At 37.7% G+C, this 20971-nt stretch overlaps 1 protein-coding gene across 1 annotated transcript in view; it reads left to right on the forward strand.

Annotated features, from left to right (window-relative positions):
- Positions 1-5149: 5149 nt before the first annotated feature.
- LOC137400580 (serine-rich adhesin for platelets-like) overlaps positions 5150-20971 on the forward strand; it is a 56495-nt gene continuing 40673 nt past the window's right edge. Inside the window, exons 1-14 of the mRNA XM_068086910.1 lie at positions 5150-5251; positions 5419-5617; positions 6152-6305; positions 8650-8894; positions 11077-11260; positions 12248-12461; positions 13253-13518; positions 14002-14170; positions 14283-14413; positions 14563-15353; positions 16843-17001; positions 17902-18164; positions 19643-19831; positions 20141-20318. Of these exons, the coding sequence (XP_067943011.1) occupies positions 5150-5251; positions 5419-5617; positions 6152-6305; positions 8650-8894; positions 11077-11260; positions 12248-12461; positions 13253-13518; positions 14002-14170; positions 14283-14413; positions 14563-15353; positions 16843-17001; positions 17902-18164; positions 19643-19831; positions 20141-20318 (3244 nt within the window). The remainder of the gene's footprint in view (positions 5252-5418; positions 5618-6151; positions 6306-8649; positions 8895-11076; positions 11261-12247; positions 12462-13252; positions 13519-14001; positions 14171-14282; positions 14414-14562; positions 15354-16842; positions 17002-17901; positions 18165-19642; positions 19832-20140; positions 20319-20971) is intronic.

Consider the following 20971-nt stretch of genomic DNA (forward strand, 5'->3'; position numbering starts at 1 on the left):
TCATCAATAGAGCTCTCCAAGGTGAGCAGTTCATCAATAGAGCTCCCCAAGGTGAGCAGGTCATCAATAGAGCTCTCCAAGGTGAGCAGTTCATAAATAGAGCTCTCCAAGGTGAGCAGTTCATCAATAGAGCTCTCTAAGGTGAGCAATTCATCCATAGAGCTCTCCAAGGTGAGCAGTTCAGTTTCTAGCTTTTCTCTATTCTCTTTGTCCTTTAATTTTTAGAGTCAACTTTGTTGCTTTTTCTTTGGAGCTCATTTTAATATAAGTAGTTGAATGTCGACCCATCGTATGAAATTTACGACATATGATGTGAAACTCAAGCAAAAGCAGGCCCATTTTCCCTGGGGTGGCTGAGCCACCCCAACTTTTTAATGATTTTCAGCTAAGTACTAAGAATTGCAGTCTAAGCTCATCCACTTGGAATTTCCAACAACTACATGTAACTTACTAGCAACTAGCGTTCTATATTGTCTCTGTGGTGATCTCGCCAAATGAGTGACCTTGTGAGACTTTGTTAAGACCTGGAAACTGAACTTTATTGCTTATAGTGGAGGTGTGAAAAAGACCCCCTCCCCACTCCGAACTCGCATTGTCCTTATCGTAACATAAACAAATCGAAACATCGATGAGGAGCGCTATGGGGCAGGCTCGTTTAAATAATCTTCTAATATTACACATACAGAAAGATGTTGAAATACATGTAGATACAGAATCAGTTGTGAAAGATTTCTGCCATGGACGCATTGGCAGAACAAGAGCTATTGCAATAAAGAAGTAATAGCTCTTGTTCTGTCAATGTCCCTTACAGAAATCTGTAGTCTCATGAGTTTCATATTGTTCGTTGAATGAAGAAAAACTTTGGCTTTCCATGAACCACAAACAATATATTTATGTATATTCTGATGCTTACAATCGATTGCATTCACGCGTACTCCGAGGGTTGTTGATGCTTAAACGGTCCAGAGCTCCGAACCAAGTTGGATCGCTTACACCGCCCCCAAGCCCCCAGGTGTTCATAACTAATCACCTAACATTTGCAGCCGCCCCAACTCGCAACCAGGGAATATAGGACTTAGCAAACACCAGACAGTGTCTCTAAAGTAGTTTCCAACAAAGTGTTCAACATTTCTTGAAAGTATAGTAAAAAGGGCTGGTAAACCGTGAAAAGCAAATTTAAAAAAGAGAAAACGATACAAATTGATAAAGAAAGTTAGTTTATGCTTGACCGGATCTAAAGCAGAGTAAGGCACACCAGTAAGCTCTATGCCCATCTTTGTTTATGAACTTTCGAGTTGCTGAGCCTCGGATAGACATATAAAACGAACTTATAATTGGTAATTTACAAATTTGGTTGTTTACATTAAGTTCCGTGTTTACTTTTACCTTTCACATAGCTTTATAGACTCAAGTTGTGTTAATGTGATATGTATGACTTACAGTATTGATGAAGGAGTCATAGTAGGTAGATGGTCTGTAGGTTGAATAATAGCTTATTTTAATGGGAATATTTGGTTCAACATACAGTATGATGGGTTTATCCTGGCGAAGCAGCTCTTGGAAAGGATTAATCTTGTGTTTTGAGGTTTTATTGTGTGTACATATTCTTAGGTCAATTATATTTTACTTTGAGTTTTCTTATCGCACCATCCCATCTCTTTCAACTAAAATGCGGTTTGTTCTTTTTCAATATCAGTTTTAATTTGCTGCCAGTTTTTATTTTGCGTTAACTTATTTCAATAAAACCTTTTTCCACCTAATTTCTTGCAAACTTTACGCTATGCATATTATAATTATCTTTTTAATTAATTTGTAAAAGTCTCCTATAGTTCTGTGGATTTGTTGCTGATGACCGATAATATAGTTGCTAAAATATAAATATGGCCGCTGCTTACTGAGTAAAGCGTTAATTAAACATGAACTCACACAAATGTTTTTTGTTGATTTTATCAGAAAGTATCAGCATTTTTCTATGATTTGTGATTGTTGTTGTTTGAAGTGATCTGATTATCAGGATGTTTCTAGATAAAAAGCGATAAAACTTGTGATTAAAACTCCCTGAATAAAAGTACATGCAAAATGATATCACTAGTTACTAGTTGATAACGTTGCTATAGTTGATATCAGCTATTGTGTTCAAGTTGCAGCATTACGTGTCTCTATTCTGTCAGTCTCTTTGTAACTATAGACTTCATAATCACACTTTCGATTGATCTGAGCATTTTAATCGCGATCAAGTTTTATTAATTTTAATCTTAAAACATTTTGGCAATCAGACCGCCTCAAACATAAAAAACAATCGCAAATGATAGAAAAATACTGATACTTATAGAATCTACTAAATTTTTGCGCAAGTTCATCTTTAAAACTTTTTCATATTCAAAGTGTTTTACAAGGAAACAAAGCAACAATCCATCTCTTCATTTATATTATATGTCTATGTAGATAACATTGTAAAGATAACAAGTGAACAAGGTATGACAAATGAGGTCTACATCGCAGCACCTACATCGCTTGTCTATAGATTGCAATTAATTATTGACTCTCCTTTGCTACTGATGTTGTCTGATTCGATTAACTGCGGGCATGGGCTTTCAGGGGTGGATCTAAATATGTTGGTCTGACCTTTGATCTTTCTCAACAGGAGCGTCGACGGACGTTTCATTAAAATTATACTGACTGAGCTTCAGCAGATTTTCAGCGTTTCAGTCAACATCGGGCAAGCATTTGCTTATCGATACTCGCTAATTGGGCACATCCATTAACTACCCGTTGCGAATCCACTGCATTTCTGTGGTGTAAATCCGTCATTTGAGCCGACAACTGTTTGCAGGCGCTCTAGCTAATTGTCAATCAATGCGTATGAATATTCAGTCAGCAGTGCAAATTGTAACAGTAGACTTTATGCCTTTGCATGGCTATTAGCGTCTTTATTATTCATTTCCTGATGCTCTCTGATGCTCTACATGCAAGGTAATCAGTAGCTCGCTCCTAGGCATATATCGGATATATCAGATACAAAACGGATATACACTGCGCTTGTATGTCTGCATACATGACTAATAACACTGGCTGCCAGGTTTCACAGTCTAGACAGCATGCCTCTAGTATTCGTAACAGCTTGTAGGCAAGTCTACTTCATTCTCTTCTCTTTTTTTTGGTTTACTCAAAGTATTCACTTGACAGGCTTGTGTATTTGTATGAATAATGGTTGGGAGGTAAAAGCTGATTGAGCCAATTGCTAGTAAGAATAATGATACAAATTAGCAGCTTAATATACTTAAACTGCTATTTAAATATTAGTAAAATATGTTACTGCTAAAATATATTCTTAAAATTTTAAGTTTTTCAATCATAACTACTGTCATCTGTACTATTTCATATAAATCTGGTGCTGATAGGATATGAAAGCTTAAAAGCTGTTAGGTTTGAGCACATTTTAAAACATCCCTCTAACGTAATCTAGTATTACATACTCACAGAATAGTCACTTTATTATTATATTAGTGTGTATGAGGAGTTGTGCCAACTTTTTTACATGTCTCATAAAACCTTCTTTGTCCTACCAACTATCGCAACATGTTAAGTTTGACGAGAATGCAAGTACTGTAAAGTGATGAAAGATAGCAGGCTAGTTTTTATCAATTCTAATTAGCACCTTGTTTTTACCAACACGTATACATATTAGTACGCTTGTCAGTTCTGTGCATCATGAGAAATCGTCATCAGTAATCAGTATTTTCTTGGTTGTGGATGGTGACATTGGTGTAGGGGTTAACACGTTGGATAGAAATCAGAGTACCTGAGATCATTTCCTGTAGGGGGTAATTTTTTTAACGTTGGAATTTTTTAATGAATGGACAATGCTCTTATTATTGTACAGATTTGGAGTCTTTTAGTTTAGTCTTAGTGACGAGTCACATGAAGAGTGCAGCAGAATGACAGCCTGCAGTGACTTCAAAATAAAAAAACAGTATCACAAGATAAAGTATTAGTCAGTTGATTCCAACAATCTAGTTATATTAATACCCTGCATTCTTTAATGCATATAGTATTTAATATATATTTATATATATATATATTTTATGTACATGTATATATATATATATTTTATGTACATGTATATATATATTATGTACATCTCCCAAACGCAGCACTCTTTTATAGTTTCGTATCATCCAGTTATTTTTAATGAACCATTAGCTGGTTGTTATCCCCATGCAGAGTGAAAATCATTTCATAAAGGCAGTCGGCTTGAGATGAAAATTACATTTAAATAAAGTTCCGTGTAACTCATAGCTCAACCCAAAATTATATATCTGTATAATTTTGCAAATGAGAAGTTTATCTAGTATTCTGTTTGTATTTCTAAAAGATTAAAACGTTTGTACTTGCCAGAAATTTTACAAAAGCAAAGTTATAATGATGAGCAACAGGAAATGATCATATAATCGGATGTACTTGTAATAACCTAGTGGAAGCATCAAATAACATTTCAGTTAATAGCATTTATGAGCGGTCAAGTGTATGAAGATTACACCAGTCAATAGCGGTCTGCCTTTCTAAACCTATGAAAACAATTTAAATGTTTTGGTTATACAGTCATGCATGTGCTATTGCATTAGCAAGTGGCATTTCCATCATTTGCAAGCTTTTGCAGATTTGGAGTTGTGTGCACATTGAGTTACTATGCGATACGTATTCAACTAACATTCACGTGTTGCCGATTAATGCTGGTGCTTTGTTAAAACGATGGAATTCTGCGCCAAAGATCATAGCGGCCAACTCCCGTCTCGTCAAATTGAAATAGCAACGACTGAAGTGAGGGAAATGTTGAAAATGGAATAGCTTGCACGGCATTTTCTTACACATCATTTGCCAGAGTCGCTGTCATCTTTGGAACACATGAAACAGTTGATAAAAATTTGTGAGTAGCAAAACTCGCTTGACTTGCGGGTTTTTTTTCATTTCCATCTCGGATGATGCAAGCTTACTAGTGAATAGTATCATGGAAGCTTACTAGTGAACAGTATGATGCAAGCTTACTAGTGAACAGTACCATGGAAGCTTACTAGTGAACAGTATCATGGAAGCTTACTATTGAACAGTATGATGCAAGCCTACTAGTGAACAGTATCATGGAAACGCAATGATTGTCTCAGGGCATCCAATTGCAGCGTATGAGAATCTGCTTAGCGGTTTGTCAGGCAGACCAGCGCATGACGCTGACAGCAACTCACAACTCACAATTGTAGGTCATAATCGCTGTCTTAACATGACTTAGTAATATTTGTACTAATTACTGATGTTACAGTATTTCGCATCTAGAAAAGATTCTGCTACTAGTTGACTTTGTCATAGACTTAGACATAGACTTGATGGTTTTGTGCTGTTTATCATCTTTACTCAGTTGACCAGAAGCTTTTCTCACAGGTACAGAAGACAGGGAGCCAAGATAGTGTGGGCAGCTGCTCGTCACTAACCAATAGGGAGGGTTTGACAACACTCAACAAGATTGAGAATATAATGCAGGAGGTCATGCAGGCTAACATGGAAATGCACCAGTTGAAGAGAGTTCCCTCTTCCACACACAGCTCAGACACTCGCATAAATAGTGGTACGGGTGTAACTCTTTAGATCATTATGTGTCGAGTTGTATTTGTTTTATAAAAGATATCATACTCGGTCTAGCTCTTCGCCGTTATCAACAGAGCTGTTGCTAAGCCAGTAGTTCAAACTCTGGTGTCGGTAAGTCAAGAGATACAGCCCTTCCGCAGTTAGGCGAGTCTTTTGTCATCTCTGGTCATCAACATACAAAACCAAAGGTTAAGTCTTATTTTGAATGCAATTGAAAACTTGCAATCATAAAATAATATTTTTCTTTTTTATTTTGTTATTTTGATTCTCAATTCTAAACTTTAAAGTAAAACATCAAATGTGTAACACTATTAATATGTAAAATATACATCAAGTCAAATGTCACGTTATTGCCAAAGTAAAGTAGTGATGTGAATTTCAGATATTTGCTTCTTGTGGGACATTTACAATGAAGCCGGTGCAACCACATGGCATTGCCGGCCAGCTGTTTATTGGTGACAACTTAGCCACATACTGATGTGTATGACTCGCTTAAATTGACATACTGACACAGGTTCTAGCACGCCAAGAAGCAAGCCTGTTGCTTCCAACTTTACTTTGATGACAAAGAGTTCAGATTACCCCCTGCAAGCTAGCACCAACCCTGTGAGACAGATCTCAACAAGTGGCAATAATTCTGCCCTCTCTCCCAGGGTTCACCACAAGCGGTTAGTAACAATATTCTGCTTGTCGTAAGACAATCTTGTGACATTCGCCAGATATCAACAGAGCCAACATTTGTAATCAGACTATATTTGAATTGCAGAGACCAAAGTTGCTCTGCGTATTCATATGAATAAAAATGATTGTGACAGACTGGTAGCAATTTCACTCACTAAAGATGAACCTGCACAATGTTTTAATAAAATTCATCTTAAAGTGTCGATACTTTTCTATCATTTGTGATTGTTTTTGATGTTTGAGATGATCTGACTGCCAGGATGTTTATAGATTAAAATCGAAAAAACTTGATCGCGGTTAAAACACTCATTCTAATTTGATTCAAGGTTGCGTTGTTCACCCTGAAGTTGGTCGAGTAAAAATTTTTACTCCAGCCACTGCGGTTCAGTCGTTGGCAGACCCAAGTTAATGGTTCGGTTTCCGGTTTATTATGTTCTTGAGTAGTTGTTAGTTCTGTATAGCTTCAGCTTAGATCGTCACTTAATGACTCTCTCCACAATGCACGATGCCTCTCTCTTGGGTCCAATCCACTGATAGTTTTTAGTGGAGTTATTAAATTATTCCCAGTTGTGTGAAGATCATCACTCAATTGTGCTTGTAGGTTGGTATCAATAGCTGGTTTTAACGTAGTTACCGAGCTGCAATACGCTTGCTAGTTCTTTTGGCTGCTTGTAATGCAGTCTTTTTATCGTGACTATTAATGGTATTCAGTCGTCGACAAAACTGCCTCCTAAACTAAAGAGCAGTTCTGACCACTGTTTTTGTCACGGAGCCATCCACTAGTGGCGCTCCGACCTGAAGTAAACTAGCACTGAAATCACAACTGAAAGCATTATGTCCACGGGCATGCTCGGTGGATAGTGCCAAGCTTGCTCGCAGGCCACTCAACAACACTAGACAAGTTATGTACATCCCGCAGTCTCAAACATTACATTTAGTATGCATTCATGACTCGGTGTATTAAAACTTCATACATAATGTTTTGAAAACACTGAATTTCCTTTAATATAAATTTTCTGTAGGCCAGTTTTATAAAATATTGCCACGTCAAACGCCTTGTTTCAACAATAATTGTTAGAAAATGTCATTTGAAAGGGAGTAGGCTTACTGTAAAGCCTCTATTTGAACATTACCTTTATTTGAATGCCACCTCTAATATAACATGCCACCTCTAATATAACGCCACTATAGAAAGGATGAAATATACAGCGCTACCCTTTAATTGAATGCCATCCCTACGTATTTGCCTGCCACTTTCACATTCTATGATCTTTACAAACCCGTAATAGAAATTGATCAGGAGATAAGTGCCCACAATATAGTTCATATAATGGCTCGATTACATCAATCAATAACAATTAATTGTTTTGTTGTTGCTGATGGGTTGCCACGATTTTGGTGACGATGTACTATCTGAGAAGATCGATCGTCACAATCATCAGAACTACACTCCGATTAGACATCACTAAGGTCTAAATCCTATCCATGTTTTCAGATTCGTCCATGATGTGGTCTACAATCTTACCTGAAGATTTTAAAACTTTTTGATGAACGATGATAATACTTTTCCGGAACGCCGTATGATGTAATAGCAGCTATTGTTATGGCATATTCTAACTTTAAAACGTCAAAAGTGTCTTTAAAATTTAACAATTGTATGTCTATTTTCTAACTTTAAAGCATCACGACTCTTTCTTTAAAACTTTTAAAGCGACACCATCAAAATAAGTAATAGCTGTATCTCGTTAACATTTTGTAATCTATGTAGGTCCATGTTTAATTCAATCAGATGCTTTGACGTATATGAAAAACGTTTAGCAAAGATGCTGAGGCTGACAACATTAATGTCCATCTGCCCAAATGATAGTGCAAAATATATTAACATTAACATCACTTCACCAGTAAAGGGGTTAAATATATCTTCCCAAAATTCTAACAATCTAGTCGGATAATACAGCACCGCGCTGTATTTAACGCCACCTCTGACGGAATGCCTCTTTAGGGGAATGATTGAAAATAAGCTGCTATGGCATTCCAATAGAGGTTTTATGGTATTTGGAAGCTCTATATCATTTGGTAAGATCGAACCTTCAAAAATTAGAATTCTCATGCAAACTAAGTTCGTTATTTCATATTACAAACCCGGACATCAATATTCAAGAGTACCTGCTTACGAAATCTTACTGGTCTGAACTAAACTCATCTGTGGTGAGCAACTCACTCACCTTGGTTAGATAGAATATACGCTGTACATATTCCTTTAGATATCGTTCTTCTTTCCTTGTATTCAGTTGTTAGTCTTGTCAATTATATTTATTTCATTTGCAGCAGCTCTGGGACTTCTCATAACTCAGCAGCATTCTTCGCACCGTCGATGCCCACCCATCCCCTCAATGATAATAGATTCAGCATGATGTCCGCCGGCAGTGGTGAGGCTGATGACAGATCTTCCAGAGCGAACTTCAGTATGACCTATAACGATGATAACATAGACAACTCCTCAGAGAAACCAGTAGACTACAGCCAGATGTACAGAGAGAGTGGGAGCGTGTACGAGCTGCCTCTAACCAACTCTGGTATGCCTTCATATATCAGTCTCAGCAACTATTAACTAGTGGTTAACTATTTTGATTAACACTGCATTTTGATTTTGTAGTTGTCTACACTTGTCAGACAGGGTTTTTAAAATGTTGACATATTATTTTTTGGTGTAATGACTTTTATTTCTATTTTTTGCATAGTATTATTATGTCAAAAATTCATCTTTTCTCCTAATGCAGGCAATGTTAAGCCAGTGTATTGTACTCGTACAGTATGTTGTCATGGTGTGATTAATCCGAAAGCTTTCGTCAGCTACAAATTGGAAATGGTGGAAACCTGCATGTCAAGCGCGTTTTGTTACTCAAAATTTTTTATCGAATGTTTCATGTTTGTGAAAGATGGAAACGACTCTGGCAGATGATCCGCAAGAAAATGCCGTGCAAGCTATTCCATTTTCAACATTTCCCTCACTTCGGTCATTCTTATGTCGGTTTGAGGGAGACATGATTGCACTCTATGACCTCTGGTGTAAACATCCTTATATTTTAGCAGCAAACGAATGTCCATTGGAACACTTACAGCGCAGTAACTCCTCGTGCCTACAATTCAAAATCGCCTTCATCTGCGCAAAACATAGTGATAAATCTGAACAATACTGGAGAAAAATTGAATGAATTCGCTGGCTAATTCTCAGGCGTTGACACTGCGAGTCGTTGATTGTCAGAATAATTTTAAAAGTAACGCAAGACACAATAAATTCAAATAAATTAATTATTAAACATTCTGTTAGCTAATTCAAAATCAGAAAGTTTTCAAAATGTTTTTTTTAAATATGTTTAAAAAGGATACAGGTGATGCTATAAGCATTATACGTGTAACCTAAATGAGCATCTTGGAATCTTGGAAAAGGTGTAGCAAGGCTTGTTCCTAGCGTCTTGCACTCCGTCTTTGTTTATCTCTAGCAGTTTTTAACTTTGAGCTCTCTTAGTTTAGTGACACAGGTCTAGTTATGTAAGACATGGACTGCTAATTACAGTCTTCCAGACATGCAGCTTACTCACGCTAAGTATATTCACACCGGCCCAGCAGATAATTCTATATATTTCTCTCACTATCTATAACAATTTAAATAAGAGGAGAAAAACGTCTCTACATGTAGTTTTGTTATGCGTGTTATTAATTCTCCTCTATAGAACTATCAAAACAGTCTGTTCTTTTAGCTCTATTGATGATTCGAGTGAGTCTATTGGTAGATAGGTTAGTTCATTCCTGTTCAATACAACGATAGTGCTTAGAGCACTACATGAAATTGTAGGGTGCACTAAGGTTTCTCTTTTAATCTTGGACATAGAGGCATTTAGTTGAAGGCTCCTTACAATAATCAAATTATGGTTCTATTAACTAGCAAGGTTGGAAAAATAATGATTTTTTTATTGAAATCAATTTTTTTGATAAGTTGATTTTTCACTCATGTTTGCTCTAGTAAATTCTCAGTCGATTGTATTGCTCGTCAGAATGCCAGCAAACCCACTTTTCAGCATTGGTGACTTACCTTCTTTAATTTGACAACTTCTTATATTTCTTGCACCCAACAGCCACATAAAATACTGAATAAACTCCCAGGTCCCAATTTCAAAGGTCATTCTGTAGCCTTGTGTTACACATGAAGCCAACTATCTCCACCATACTTGCTAATTCATGACAGCGGAGTGTTTGCAGAATTGTTATACACGCATCAAAACAAGATGCTTTGTCAAGAAACACTGATATTTGCACAAATTTGTACAAAAATCATAAAAATAAAACTAAATTACGATTTATTTTGAAAAACCTTGTTTAAATCATGATTTATATCAACAATTTAAATCATTTGATTTTTTCTGTGCCAACTCTGGTAGAGCGTAATTTTCATATTGCGACTGCAACAGTTGTTATCTATATCTTCAGAGGTTTGCTTGTTGTTTTTATGTTTGGATATCTACCGTATACGGTAGTGCCAGACTAAGTAAAAATTTTCAGTTTGTATCGTCTCTGATACCTGAACATAGGAACAGAAGCCTACTGAGTCATAGCTTGTCTATGGAATGACAACTCCTCTGGCATATATGCATTATCTCAGTTAACTTTGTTCCACCTCATCTACCCATATATATTTATTTAACTTCCATACTGTTGATGAGCTAGTAAGAGGATTTCAGGCAGTCTTTTTTGCTTCAGGAATTTCTAGCTCAAATTATGGCAGTAGTGCCCTACAGCGGCAGCACATGAACTATGGAGTGAGTCAACTGCCAGCAGCATTCTTGCACCACGATCCAGCTATGCTTCTCCAGACTAGCTCTGGCAGCTTCATGGATCCTTCCTACTTTATGGACTTTGATATCCCGTCCCTTGAACAAATCAAGTATGTTTCCTGATATTCTTTGCCTTGCTCTTGATTTGTTCACCTCGTTCAGTGGCTACTTACAGTAAGTTGTATGTAATTGCTTCCTCAAACTTTTATGTCAGTGGAGACAACTTCACAAATTACTTTCTTCAATAACCTCTTTTAAGCAGCTGGCTGTGCAGGGCAAGTTTGTACTTTAGTATTACCATGGAGAAGATATTTCCGCTGTTCTCCGAGCATGAGTCAGCCATTTAGGTCATGTCGGAATCGAGCGAGTCATCAAGGTTACACGCTATGCGAAAAAGAAAATTGGAAAGCATTTTTTTCCTTGATATTAAAAGGCAATTCAGTTAAATTTTGTTGGCCAGTTTGTATTCGCAATCATTACCAAGGGCTCAAGGTTATAGTCAATGGAAGATATGGTAGATATGTCACTTGATTGTAATAAAAACAACTTACCGTTTATTGACCTAGAAATTTCAACAGTTACATTGAGAGGAGCTCCGTCATATCTACGCATTTCTTTTAAAATATAATAAAAAATTATGGGTTGTCACATTTTTTTAGGTTTTTCAATTAATTTTGCCAGCAGAGACCTCCTAGCTGATGCTTTCCATGTAGCGGTCACACTTATCGGTCATAGCTTAGCACCGTTGTTTATGACTCAGCTCCATAGTTTTATCATTGCAACTGAAGAGGTTTAATACGGGTAAACCTGTCTAGAACTGTCTTATCCATCAGAAGTATTAATTTTCAATTGTCCTCGTGATGAAGCATGCTTAATCGTAATTTTTTAAAAAGTCAAGGACGCTTGGTAGTAAATCACACAGACTCGGGAACTTCCTTGGAATAAAGTCAGAGGACATGAATTATGCTTAGTATTTTGAATTGAAAATTATATCTTACCATAAAATATTCTCTTTTGTTTAGTACCAGTAACTCGACAAAAGCAATTTATACAAATATGACTTGTTTTACTCCTTTATTACCGCCATATGTTTGCAGAGCTAAAGCTATGGCAGAGAAGCCTGCAGTGGCACAGCAGGCTCCAAGACAAGCGCCCCGTCAAAGAACAGCTGCTACTTCAGGTTCTCGGGCTATGCCAGAGTTGTCAAGGATAGAGGATCAACACGGAGAGGATCAAGTTAAGACATTCTGCACAGAGGGCACCCCGATGAACTACCTCTCAACTGCCACTTCTATGAATGAACTCAATAAGGTATCCTGGTATTCATTTACAATTTGGGAATTATCCTCTCATGAATGCACAGATACTGCTTTAAATACTTTGAAGTCTGTTCTTGTATATTCAAGCAGGTCCCCTGATCCTAGACCATATTAACAGTTTTCCATCAACTGTGAAAGCATTTGGGATAGCACAACTCCTGTTAAAGTAAACATCATATTGAAACTCCAAGCTTGTAGAACTCAATGACAAAAACAGAAATCAAATAGAGTAAATAGTTTTTTGTCACCCACTTTCAAAGAAGTCATGTTTTGGAGATTGCTGAAAAAAACAAAATGGTTGCAGTACACCGAGTCTAATAGACAGTGTATATTAGTTATGAATAGAAAAACAAATAGTTTTACTATAAAACTTTTGTTGCTGAGGAGATAAAGCTTTCTAGCTTTGTCTATTTTTTAGCCTTCACCAATAATTTCGATTAGTGTGTCATCAGAAACTAATGTTCTTTCAGCAGCCATTTTACATTTCTCAGTCAGTTAGAAGTGTTCTGAAGTCCAATTGACTTGAAACTTTGGCATTAGGCTGAAAACATCTACCGCACCGGAAGTAAACCGCTGCGCAATACCGCAATACGTAAACCATATTACGCACCGGTTTACTTGTTCTGCGCTTGCGGTTTACTCAAGTAAACCGGAAATGTGGAAAGACAAAGCGAAACAACGCATCTGAGTTTAGCCAGGCATAGGATCAGGGGGAAACAATTTCCCGAATTGTCTCAAGCCTAGTCTTCAAAGTGTTAATACAGCGTTATTCTTGTATCGCAGATAGGAGAAGAGGCCATCTCGGAAAAGGATGAGCATTCTGTGAGCTCTCAACCTACAAGCACACAATCTCAGGTCAATGAAGATTCCACGAAACTTGGTAATTCGTCAGAGGCTAAGCAAGGGTTGCGAGGGAAAGTTCCTACCATGATCACCAGTGCTCCTAAGCATCAGGAGGAGGGGGAGGATGAGCCTCCTAAGACATATGCTACAGAGGATACACCCCTGACTGGCATCAGTAGGGTTAGCTCTCTTAGCAGTCTAAACAGGTGAGGTCATTTCTTGACGTTGCTTTTAGCTATTAACTATAGTTAATGTGCCCACACAAGCAATAAAAAAACTATTATTAACTATGTAATTATATTAAATAGTAAATATTACTAAATAGTAAATATTCTTAAATAGTAAGTACTATTAAATAGTAAGTGTTATTAAATAGTAAGTATTATTATATTGTAAGTATTCTTAAATAGTAAATACTATTAAATAGTAAGTGTTATTAAATAGTAAGTATTATTATATTGTAAATATTCTTAAATAGTAATTACTATTAAATATTAAGTATTATTAAATAGTGAGTGTTATTAACTGTATTTAGTATCATTACTATTTACGCTTGACTGCAATTGTTTGACCAACCCTTGCTAGGAAGTTTCATAATATGATTGTTTTCTAAAGTGAAAAGATGATGCAGGTGCTTTCTGACAATAGCTGTCACATTCTCTAGCAATAATCCTTTTGTTTCATTGCAGTGCTATCGACGCAAAAGGTACTTCAACCAATGGGATGTCTCGAGAGAGTGTTCCCGCACCTCTAGCTCTACCCACACAGGGTGGGCTGGAGAGAATACATGAAGATGAAGTCCTAAGTCCTTCATCGCATGCCAAAGCTCCTCTTCTAAAAACTCCCCTTGAGCAAAAGGTGATTGTAGCTACTTCTTATAGCTGTGTTTGCTCTTGATTAGTGCAGTTTTGATACCTTCTCTGCCCCTGATCATACATCTAAAGCTAATAAATATATTTGCTCTTCGCAGTCTGTCTCCTTTGATGAACACGCCCATGTCCAGGAAACCCCAATGATGTTCAGCAGGGCCAGCTCTCTCGCATCTCTTTCCAGTTGCGATCAACAATCTATTCACAGTTCGGTGTTCTCAGACTACAGCAGGTGAGCTGCTTACTTGCCTTTGCGTTCCCCCTTTCATGCTTCATCTATTTAGTATTTATCTTCCCTTGATGCGCTTGTGGTTCATTATTTAGTGTTTTTATTATTTTTGATCTAATGATTTGAGCATCATATTCTTTTGGTTTGTTTAGGAGAGCCTCTCAAGTTGTATCACCGAGTGATCTCCCCGACTCCCCGGGTGGCACTACTCAGCATAGTCCGACTACTAGACGGAAGATCAAAGAGCGTACAGAGCTAAGAAAGGATGCGCAAACACCTCCTTTGGTTCCGACTGAACAGTTAAGCTCGACGCAGTACTCCCAGCCACCACCTGATCCGGCCTCACAAAACTTAGCTAGCCTCCTTGGACTGTCAGGAATGTTTGGCAGTCTATCAGGCTTGGCCAGTCTCCAAGGTCCTGAAGTCAGCAATGAACTCACCAACAACTACGCTCAGCATCTGCTTGATCAGTATTGTCAGCCCACTCATCAAGTCTCTGCCCACCCACAGTTTCAGCAGGCCCAATATGGAACACAGCACACGCCAAACCTACCTCAACACATACCAAAACAAATGGTCACAGAAAGTCTGATGACTCGTACCGACGCCTTGGTACAGAATGCAGAAGCTTTACAAGCTCCTGCGCGCCTAATCCATAATACCTCACAGCTAGACAGAACTCGCCAACAATTCGCAAATAGTGATCTGACAGTGACAGGAAACAGTTCAGCTCAACCGAAATCTTTGTCCGAGCCATCAAATCTGTCTGAGGTAGCTAAGGGGGCTCCTGAAATGAAAAGACCTGGAATATTGCGGTCAACCGCTCCCGTGATAGCACCTGTGTCTTCTTCATCTATGCATTCTATTCAGAAGGCTTCGCTTTCAGCTAACAGTAAAGTAGACCAGTTCCTGTCAGATACCGTGAGGACATACGCTGTAGAAGGTTGGTCACAGAATGACCCGCTAGTAACTTAACAACCAATTTGAAAGCCTTTCCGTAGACTTAATTCTTCTGTGTATTATATCTTCTACTATAGTAAAGTATCTATATATACTATATAGATATATACTATATGTATATAGATTATAGTAAAGTGCTGGTCACATACTTCTGAAAAGGTATTTAAGTATTAAAGAGGAACCTACACAACACTTTCATTTATTTTATCAGAAAGTATCGGTGCTTTTCTATTATTTGCGATCGTTTTTATCTTTGAGGTGATATGATTGGCAGGATGTTTCAAGATTAAAATCAATAGAACTTGATAGTGATTAAAAGGCTTAGAAAAAAAAGACGTGCAAAATGACGTGACTAGTTGTTATCATTGTGATAGCTGATATTGGCTATTGCGGTCAAGTTGAAGCGTGAGGCGTCTCTATTCTGTCGGTCTCTTTGCAACTCAAGACGTCATAATCACACTTTCGCTTAATCTGAGCATTTTAATCGCGATCAAGTTTTATAAATTTTAATCTTGAAACATCCTGGCAATCAGATCACCTCCAACATCAAAAACATTCACAAATAATAGAAAAATACTGGTACTTTCAGGTAGAATTTACTAAAAATTTTGTGCACGTTCACCTTTAAAATGAGATCTTTTGAGGAGTTGTCTTGAGTAAACAACTCCTTGATCGTCATGTAAAAAGCCAAGAAATCCAGATGAGGTACTCAATCCGTGACTTGCTTTCCTAACATCTGCAAATCAAATAGTATGAACTATAATGATAAAAGATAACTACAGTTTTGACTAAAGATTTTGACATATAAATAATACTAACATTAAAAAGTATTTTTTGACTAGGTAGGAATAAGCATTTGGTATAACAAAAGGCCTTGTCATAAACGGTGAACAATTTATTTTTGCTATATAATGTTTGGGTGAAGGCCGAAGTACCCTTTTACTAATAATGGTGTGTTTGCTCCCTTTTACAGCAACTCTTAGCTCGTGTTTCAGTATTCCTTGATTTATAATAAGTGTTGGCCAATCCCTTCCGTTACGAAGGCATGCAAGGCTGTTATGGTTAACATTTGAAGGGCTATAGATTTCTAACAATTGATCTAGATTTACCCAAACTGTTAGATACAGGATCCTTATTGTAAAAATGACCCAACTGTATTAGTTACAATACCCTTTTATCACTTTTACATCATATTTGGAGTTATCTTAACTTGCCTTGTGCGTTTGAAAAGATAACTGCTCATGTGGTCAATATGAAGATTAGCTTCCTAAAAATGTGTCTTATAATGCTTGCACTATTTGATAATATTTAGCTGTTCCAGGGAACCATTATAAACAGCATGCCTAAACAACATTGGCCCGTTGTAGTATCAGGCTTTGCAATTACCTGCTCACTGTACCACATGCTCAGCCACTCTGTATTGTTCAGTGTATCAGTTGCTATCATCTGCTTAGGAAACTTTGTATGTTTAGGTACACCTGGTCCAAACTCTACACGCAGTAGTCTGAGTGCCCTTACTTTCTTGGATGAGCCCGAGGTACCCTTGTCTACTCTCACTATGTTACGTTCATCCATGAGCAAGGAGTCGATAGGAACAGCGGCAGCAATGAGCAGTTCACTGAAGCCTCTTGGTATGCGTTTGGTTCATATTGTTTATACAAAGCTCTGCTTTCTTATCGCACCAACTTAAGACTCCGTTGGAAGTCAAATCATATAATCTTAAAGATTCAAGCTTGAGCTCTAGGTGCCATGGTGGAATTACAGTCGGGAATAATAAGTCACTTGTTTAGGTTTTCAGTTTTGAGGCTACAGAATTCTTTGCCAATTTATCAGGTTTAGGATAGAAAAATGCAAGGCTTAGGCATTGAGCACACTGGGCAGAAAAATTGTAGGTCAATAGACAGATTTTGACAGTAAGTTAGTGTAAATCTGGGTGAGCTGACCTTTAGTAGACTCTTATTTAGGCGTAGGCCTACCATCACTTGACAAAAAATTAGAAGATGCTAGTTCTTTGTCTCTACAGTCCTTCGTGTAAAAATGGTTATTGAGCCTTTCAGAAATCTTGTGAAACCTCGAGAGCTGGTTACTCATGTTGCACAAGGCTGTTATAGCGAGGATAAAAGAGTGTTCAACGTTAGCTTAAGGACCTCGCTAGACAGGGTACCAATGACTTTGATACATCATTTTAATGTAGCAGGTAACATTTGTAAGTTGTGAGTGCTTCTTCATCACCTTTTTATGTGACTGAGATTTCATTGGAGGAATTTGTTAGTCTCAATTGCACTTTTGCATCGGGAAAGTTACTTGAGTGTCCATCGTTATTAATGTACATATCGAGTTTAAAAAAACTAGAGTGAGTATCGCTAAAGATTGTTTTCAAACGTATGACTTTCATTACTAATACACACTCATGTGCAGGTATCATAGACAAAGTGGTGGTTTCATACAACAATAACATTAAGAGCAGACTTAAGTGATCATGGAAGGGGGCCGAGATATAATGTGTTATCTAACTCTCTGTTCTTTCGCAGACCTTTCGATGAAGGTGAAACCTGCCGCTGAAGTGGTAAATGACGGATCGAATGAGGAGCCTCCACCCTTACCTCCTAAGCCAGCCTCGTTAGGTGTGAAAAAGAAAGAACAATCTGACACCACAGCATGTGCATCCGCTGCCAGCAGCACTAATCAAGCTGCTGATGGTGCACCAGCAAAAGTCATGGAGAGGTCACGGACAGTGAGTGAAAGCATGAATGATTCCGATTCATCTTCTGATGGAGATGATCTCATGCTGCAGGTTTGTATCTAATATTGGCTAGTTCTAGTCCCCATGACGATTGAAAATAATTTTATAAAAGAAGTTCGCATGTGATGAGAATTACAGTTAAACCGTAAAGCTAAAGCAAAGATTAAGTCACAGCTAAGGCCTTAAAATTGATGACAAATAAAGAACTAATTTACAAATTAGTTACAGTTAGTCTTAAAAAAGCACAATTACAGTTAAAACCCTAAGAACGATGTTAAGTTATAGTTGAAGCCTTAGGAACAATCTATAACTGTAGACCATGTTACAGTTTTCTAAGTTTGTTTTGGTAATATATTCATTACTTGTACAGTTAAGAGTCGACTAGGTGTGAAAGGGCTGAATATCTATTGCCTTGTTTACTGCCATCATTGTCTTTTTGGGGTGTATTTGGGGTACAACTCTGTGTCGGAGTTCAAAAGTTCAAGAGTTGTACTAGTGGCTGACTCAGTATTTTGAAGAGTTTAATGGTATCTCAGCTCTTCCCTTATCCTCGCTCTTCTCTCTCTATTTCTGTTAAACTTCCACCACTCACTCATCGCTTGTGTAGCTTATCCCTGTTTTCACCTTGGTTTTGTCTATCACTTTCTCTTTTCTTTTCCAACGCATTTCGCTTGAAACCATCTCACCCATTTCTCAACTCTTTTTTGCAACATCCACTTTCTTACCAATTCTTAGTTGACTCGTCTCAAGTTGCAGTTTTTCTCTTCTTTGCACAGCTCACTTTTCAAATATCCAATAATAGCCACCTTTGCATAGCTGTTGGTGACCATGACTGTTTTTATATGTGCTAGTTAGTTTGTTATTAGCACACTTTCCATACCATCTCTTTCTATCACTAGATGGTGCAACTCTATATTTTTGTACTCGGCGCAGTGACTGTTTGTGCCGTCGTTTATTGTTTCTTCGGTGGATCATAAAGGATTCATTTATGGTTATGATCTGCCACAGACAAACCATATACAATGTTTTTACAAAAAAAACACGCCAAGCTGTATCAGCTGGCGGATCTCTCGTCGTTCCACTAATTAGGAAAATCTTGCATTATCCACTAGTAAATTTTAAATTTTGGCTTAGAGTGATTCTATTATGAAGGTGAGGCATTGCGGACCGATATATCTTGTTTGTCTTCCGTTCCAATAACAGAGATAAAGATTTGCGCTACGTTTTTGCTTGTCGAAAATCTGATCTTTATTATAATTAGAACTGAAGCCTGACATGCAGTCTTCAGCAAATGTACCTCCAAGAGCGTACCAGAAAATATTTTTCTTTTAGTTCTCGAAACAACGGTAATTGTCATTTGCGTTCAATCAAATCTCAGTGTCTGTTTAAATATATCATACATAATTCTCTTTTTTCTCCACTGGTTTATTGTGTGATGCTGGGGCCTCAACCGGTAGCATATGCGTGTCCAAGCTAACTGCAGAGGCCAATATCACACTTCTAAACCTACCTTTACAATTTGTTTACAGCAATGCATCAGCTCTGCCTTGCCACTACCTAGTAATAGAGGGAAGCTGCCCAAAAGCTCGTCAGACAGTCAGGTAACAGCAGCTGCCAGTCGTCAAGTCAGCAAGGGAGTACCCCGCAGCAAAACCACCTTTGGCAGCAAGCTGAGGATGCCGTCTAAGAGAATCCTCAAATCAACTCAACTAGCTAAGGTTGTTTGAATATATCTTCTACATGAATCTGAGGAAGCCAGAACAACTTGCGCAGTCGGTTCTTTTGATGTGCTTGATAATATTGTCCAACATACTATACTGTGTCACAAAGTATTCTATATTGACAAGGAGTTGTCCTCTCACAAGTGAACATCTCATAACACGTTTCTCCTGTACTGTAAACATTTTACACAAATCTGTAAAATGTGTAGAGATGCTTTACTATCAGAGCTGTCAATAGTGGCATGTTGTAACGGGTTATATGAGAGTGTTTGCCACTGCCCTAACCTTACCGTCGTTGATTTGCAGCAAAGGCAAGCCCCACCAATAGTGTCAGCCAATTCACCTACTCCTGATGATGATCATTTTGCTGAGGAAACAGTGATGGCGTATTGCACTGAGGACACTCCCTACAACAAATCTACAGCGACCTCTCTCAGCGACCTCAGTGTCATCGACGACGAGCTCAATGAGCTAGATAAATCAGGTAGAGATAGCTATAGCAGTATGAAGTCAGGCGTGCATAACTTCTAATCTACAGTGTATTTATGGCTGCAAAGCCTGCAGGCCATTCAAGCATTTCTGCAATGCTTATAGATTTGCCCAGTGCATTTTACGGTGATGGTAGATTGGTTCTATCAAGTGCAGAGTTCTAGTAGCACCTGTTGACCAAACCTTGTCAAGCACATGTCGTAATCAATGATATTCGATGTTATGCTAACAGCTCCCGCTTTATTATTAATTTTGCAATCGTATTTAGTTGGCAAGGATATGTGTACCTGGTACCTTGTTTATTATTAAATCGCAATTGTGACAGTTTGCTTTTTTATGATACGGCTGTTTATTGACATAAGTTAGCGGTACCTTTCCACTCCCTGTTTACCTGTTCTCAAGATAGATGAGTATTGTTTACCTCTTATGGAGCCATTCCTCATCGAGAATATCTCTATTTTTATATCCTTCCACACTCGTTATTTCTTGGACAGTGTAGTTAGGCAGCGTCATGTAGATGCACGAATGTGATTCACAAATCTTTTTAATATTTATGACCGGATGAATTATTTCAGCTCATTTTTTATGACTTAATTGTCTCTTAGTTGTTGAATTGATTTCTTAAAATTGCATAGGCCTACTGTTTAG

Source organism: Watersipora subatra, chromosome 7 (assembly GCF_963576615.1).
Source record: "Watersipora subatra chromosome 7, tzWatSuba1.1, whole genome shotgun sequence".
NCBI classification, from domain to species: Eukaryota; Metazoa; Bryozoa; class Gymnolaemata; order Cheilostomatida; family Watersiporidae; genus Watersipora; species Watersipora subatra.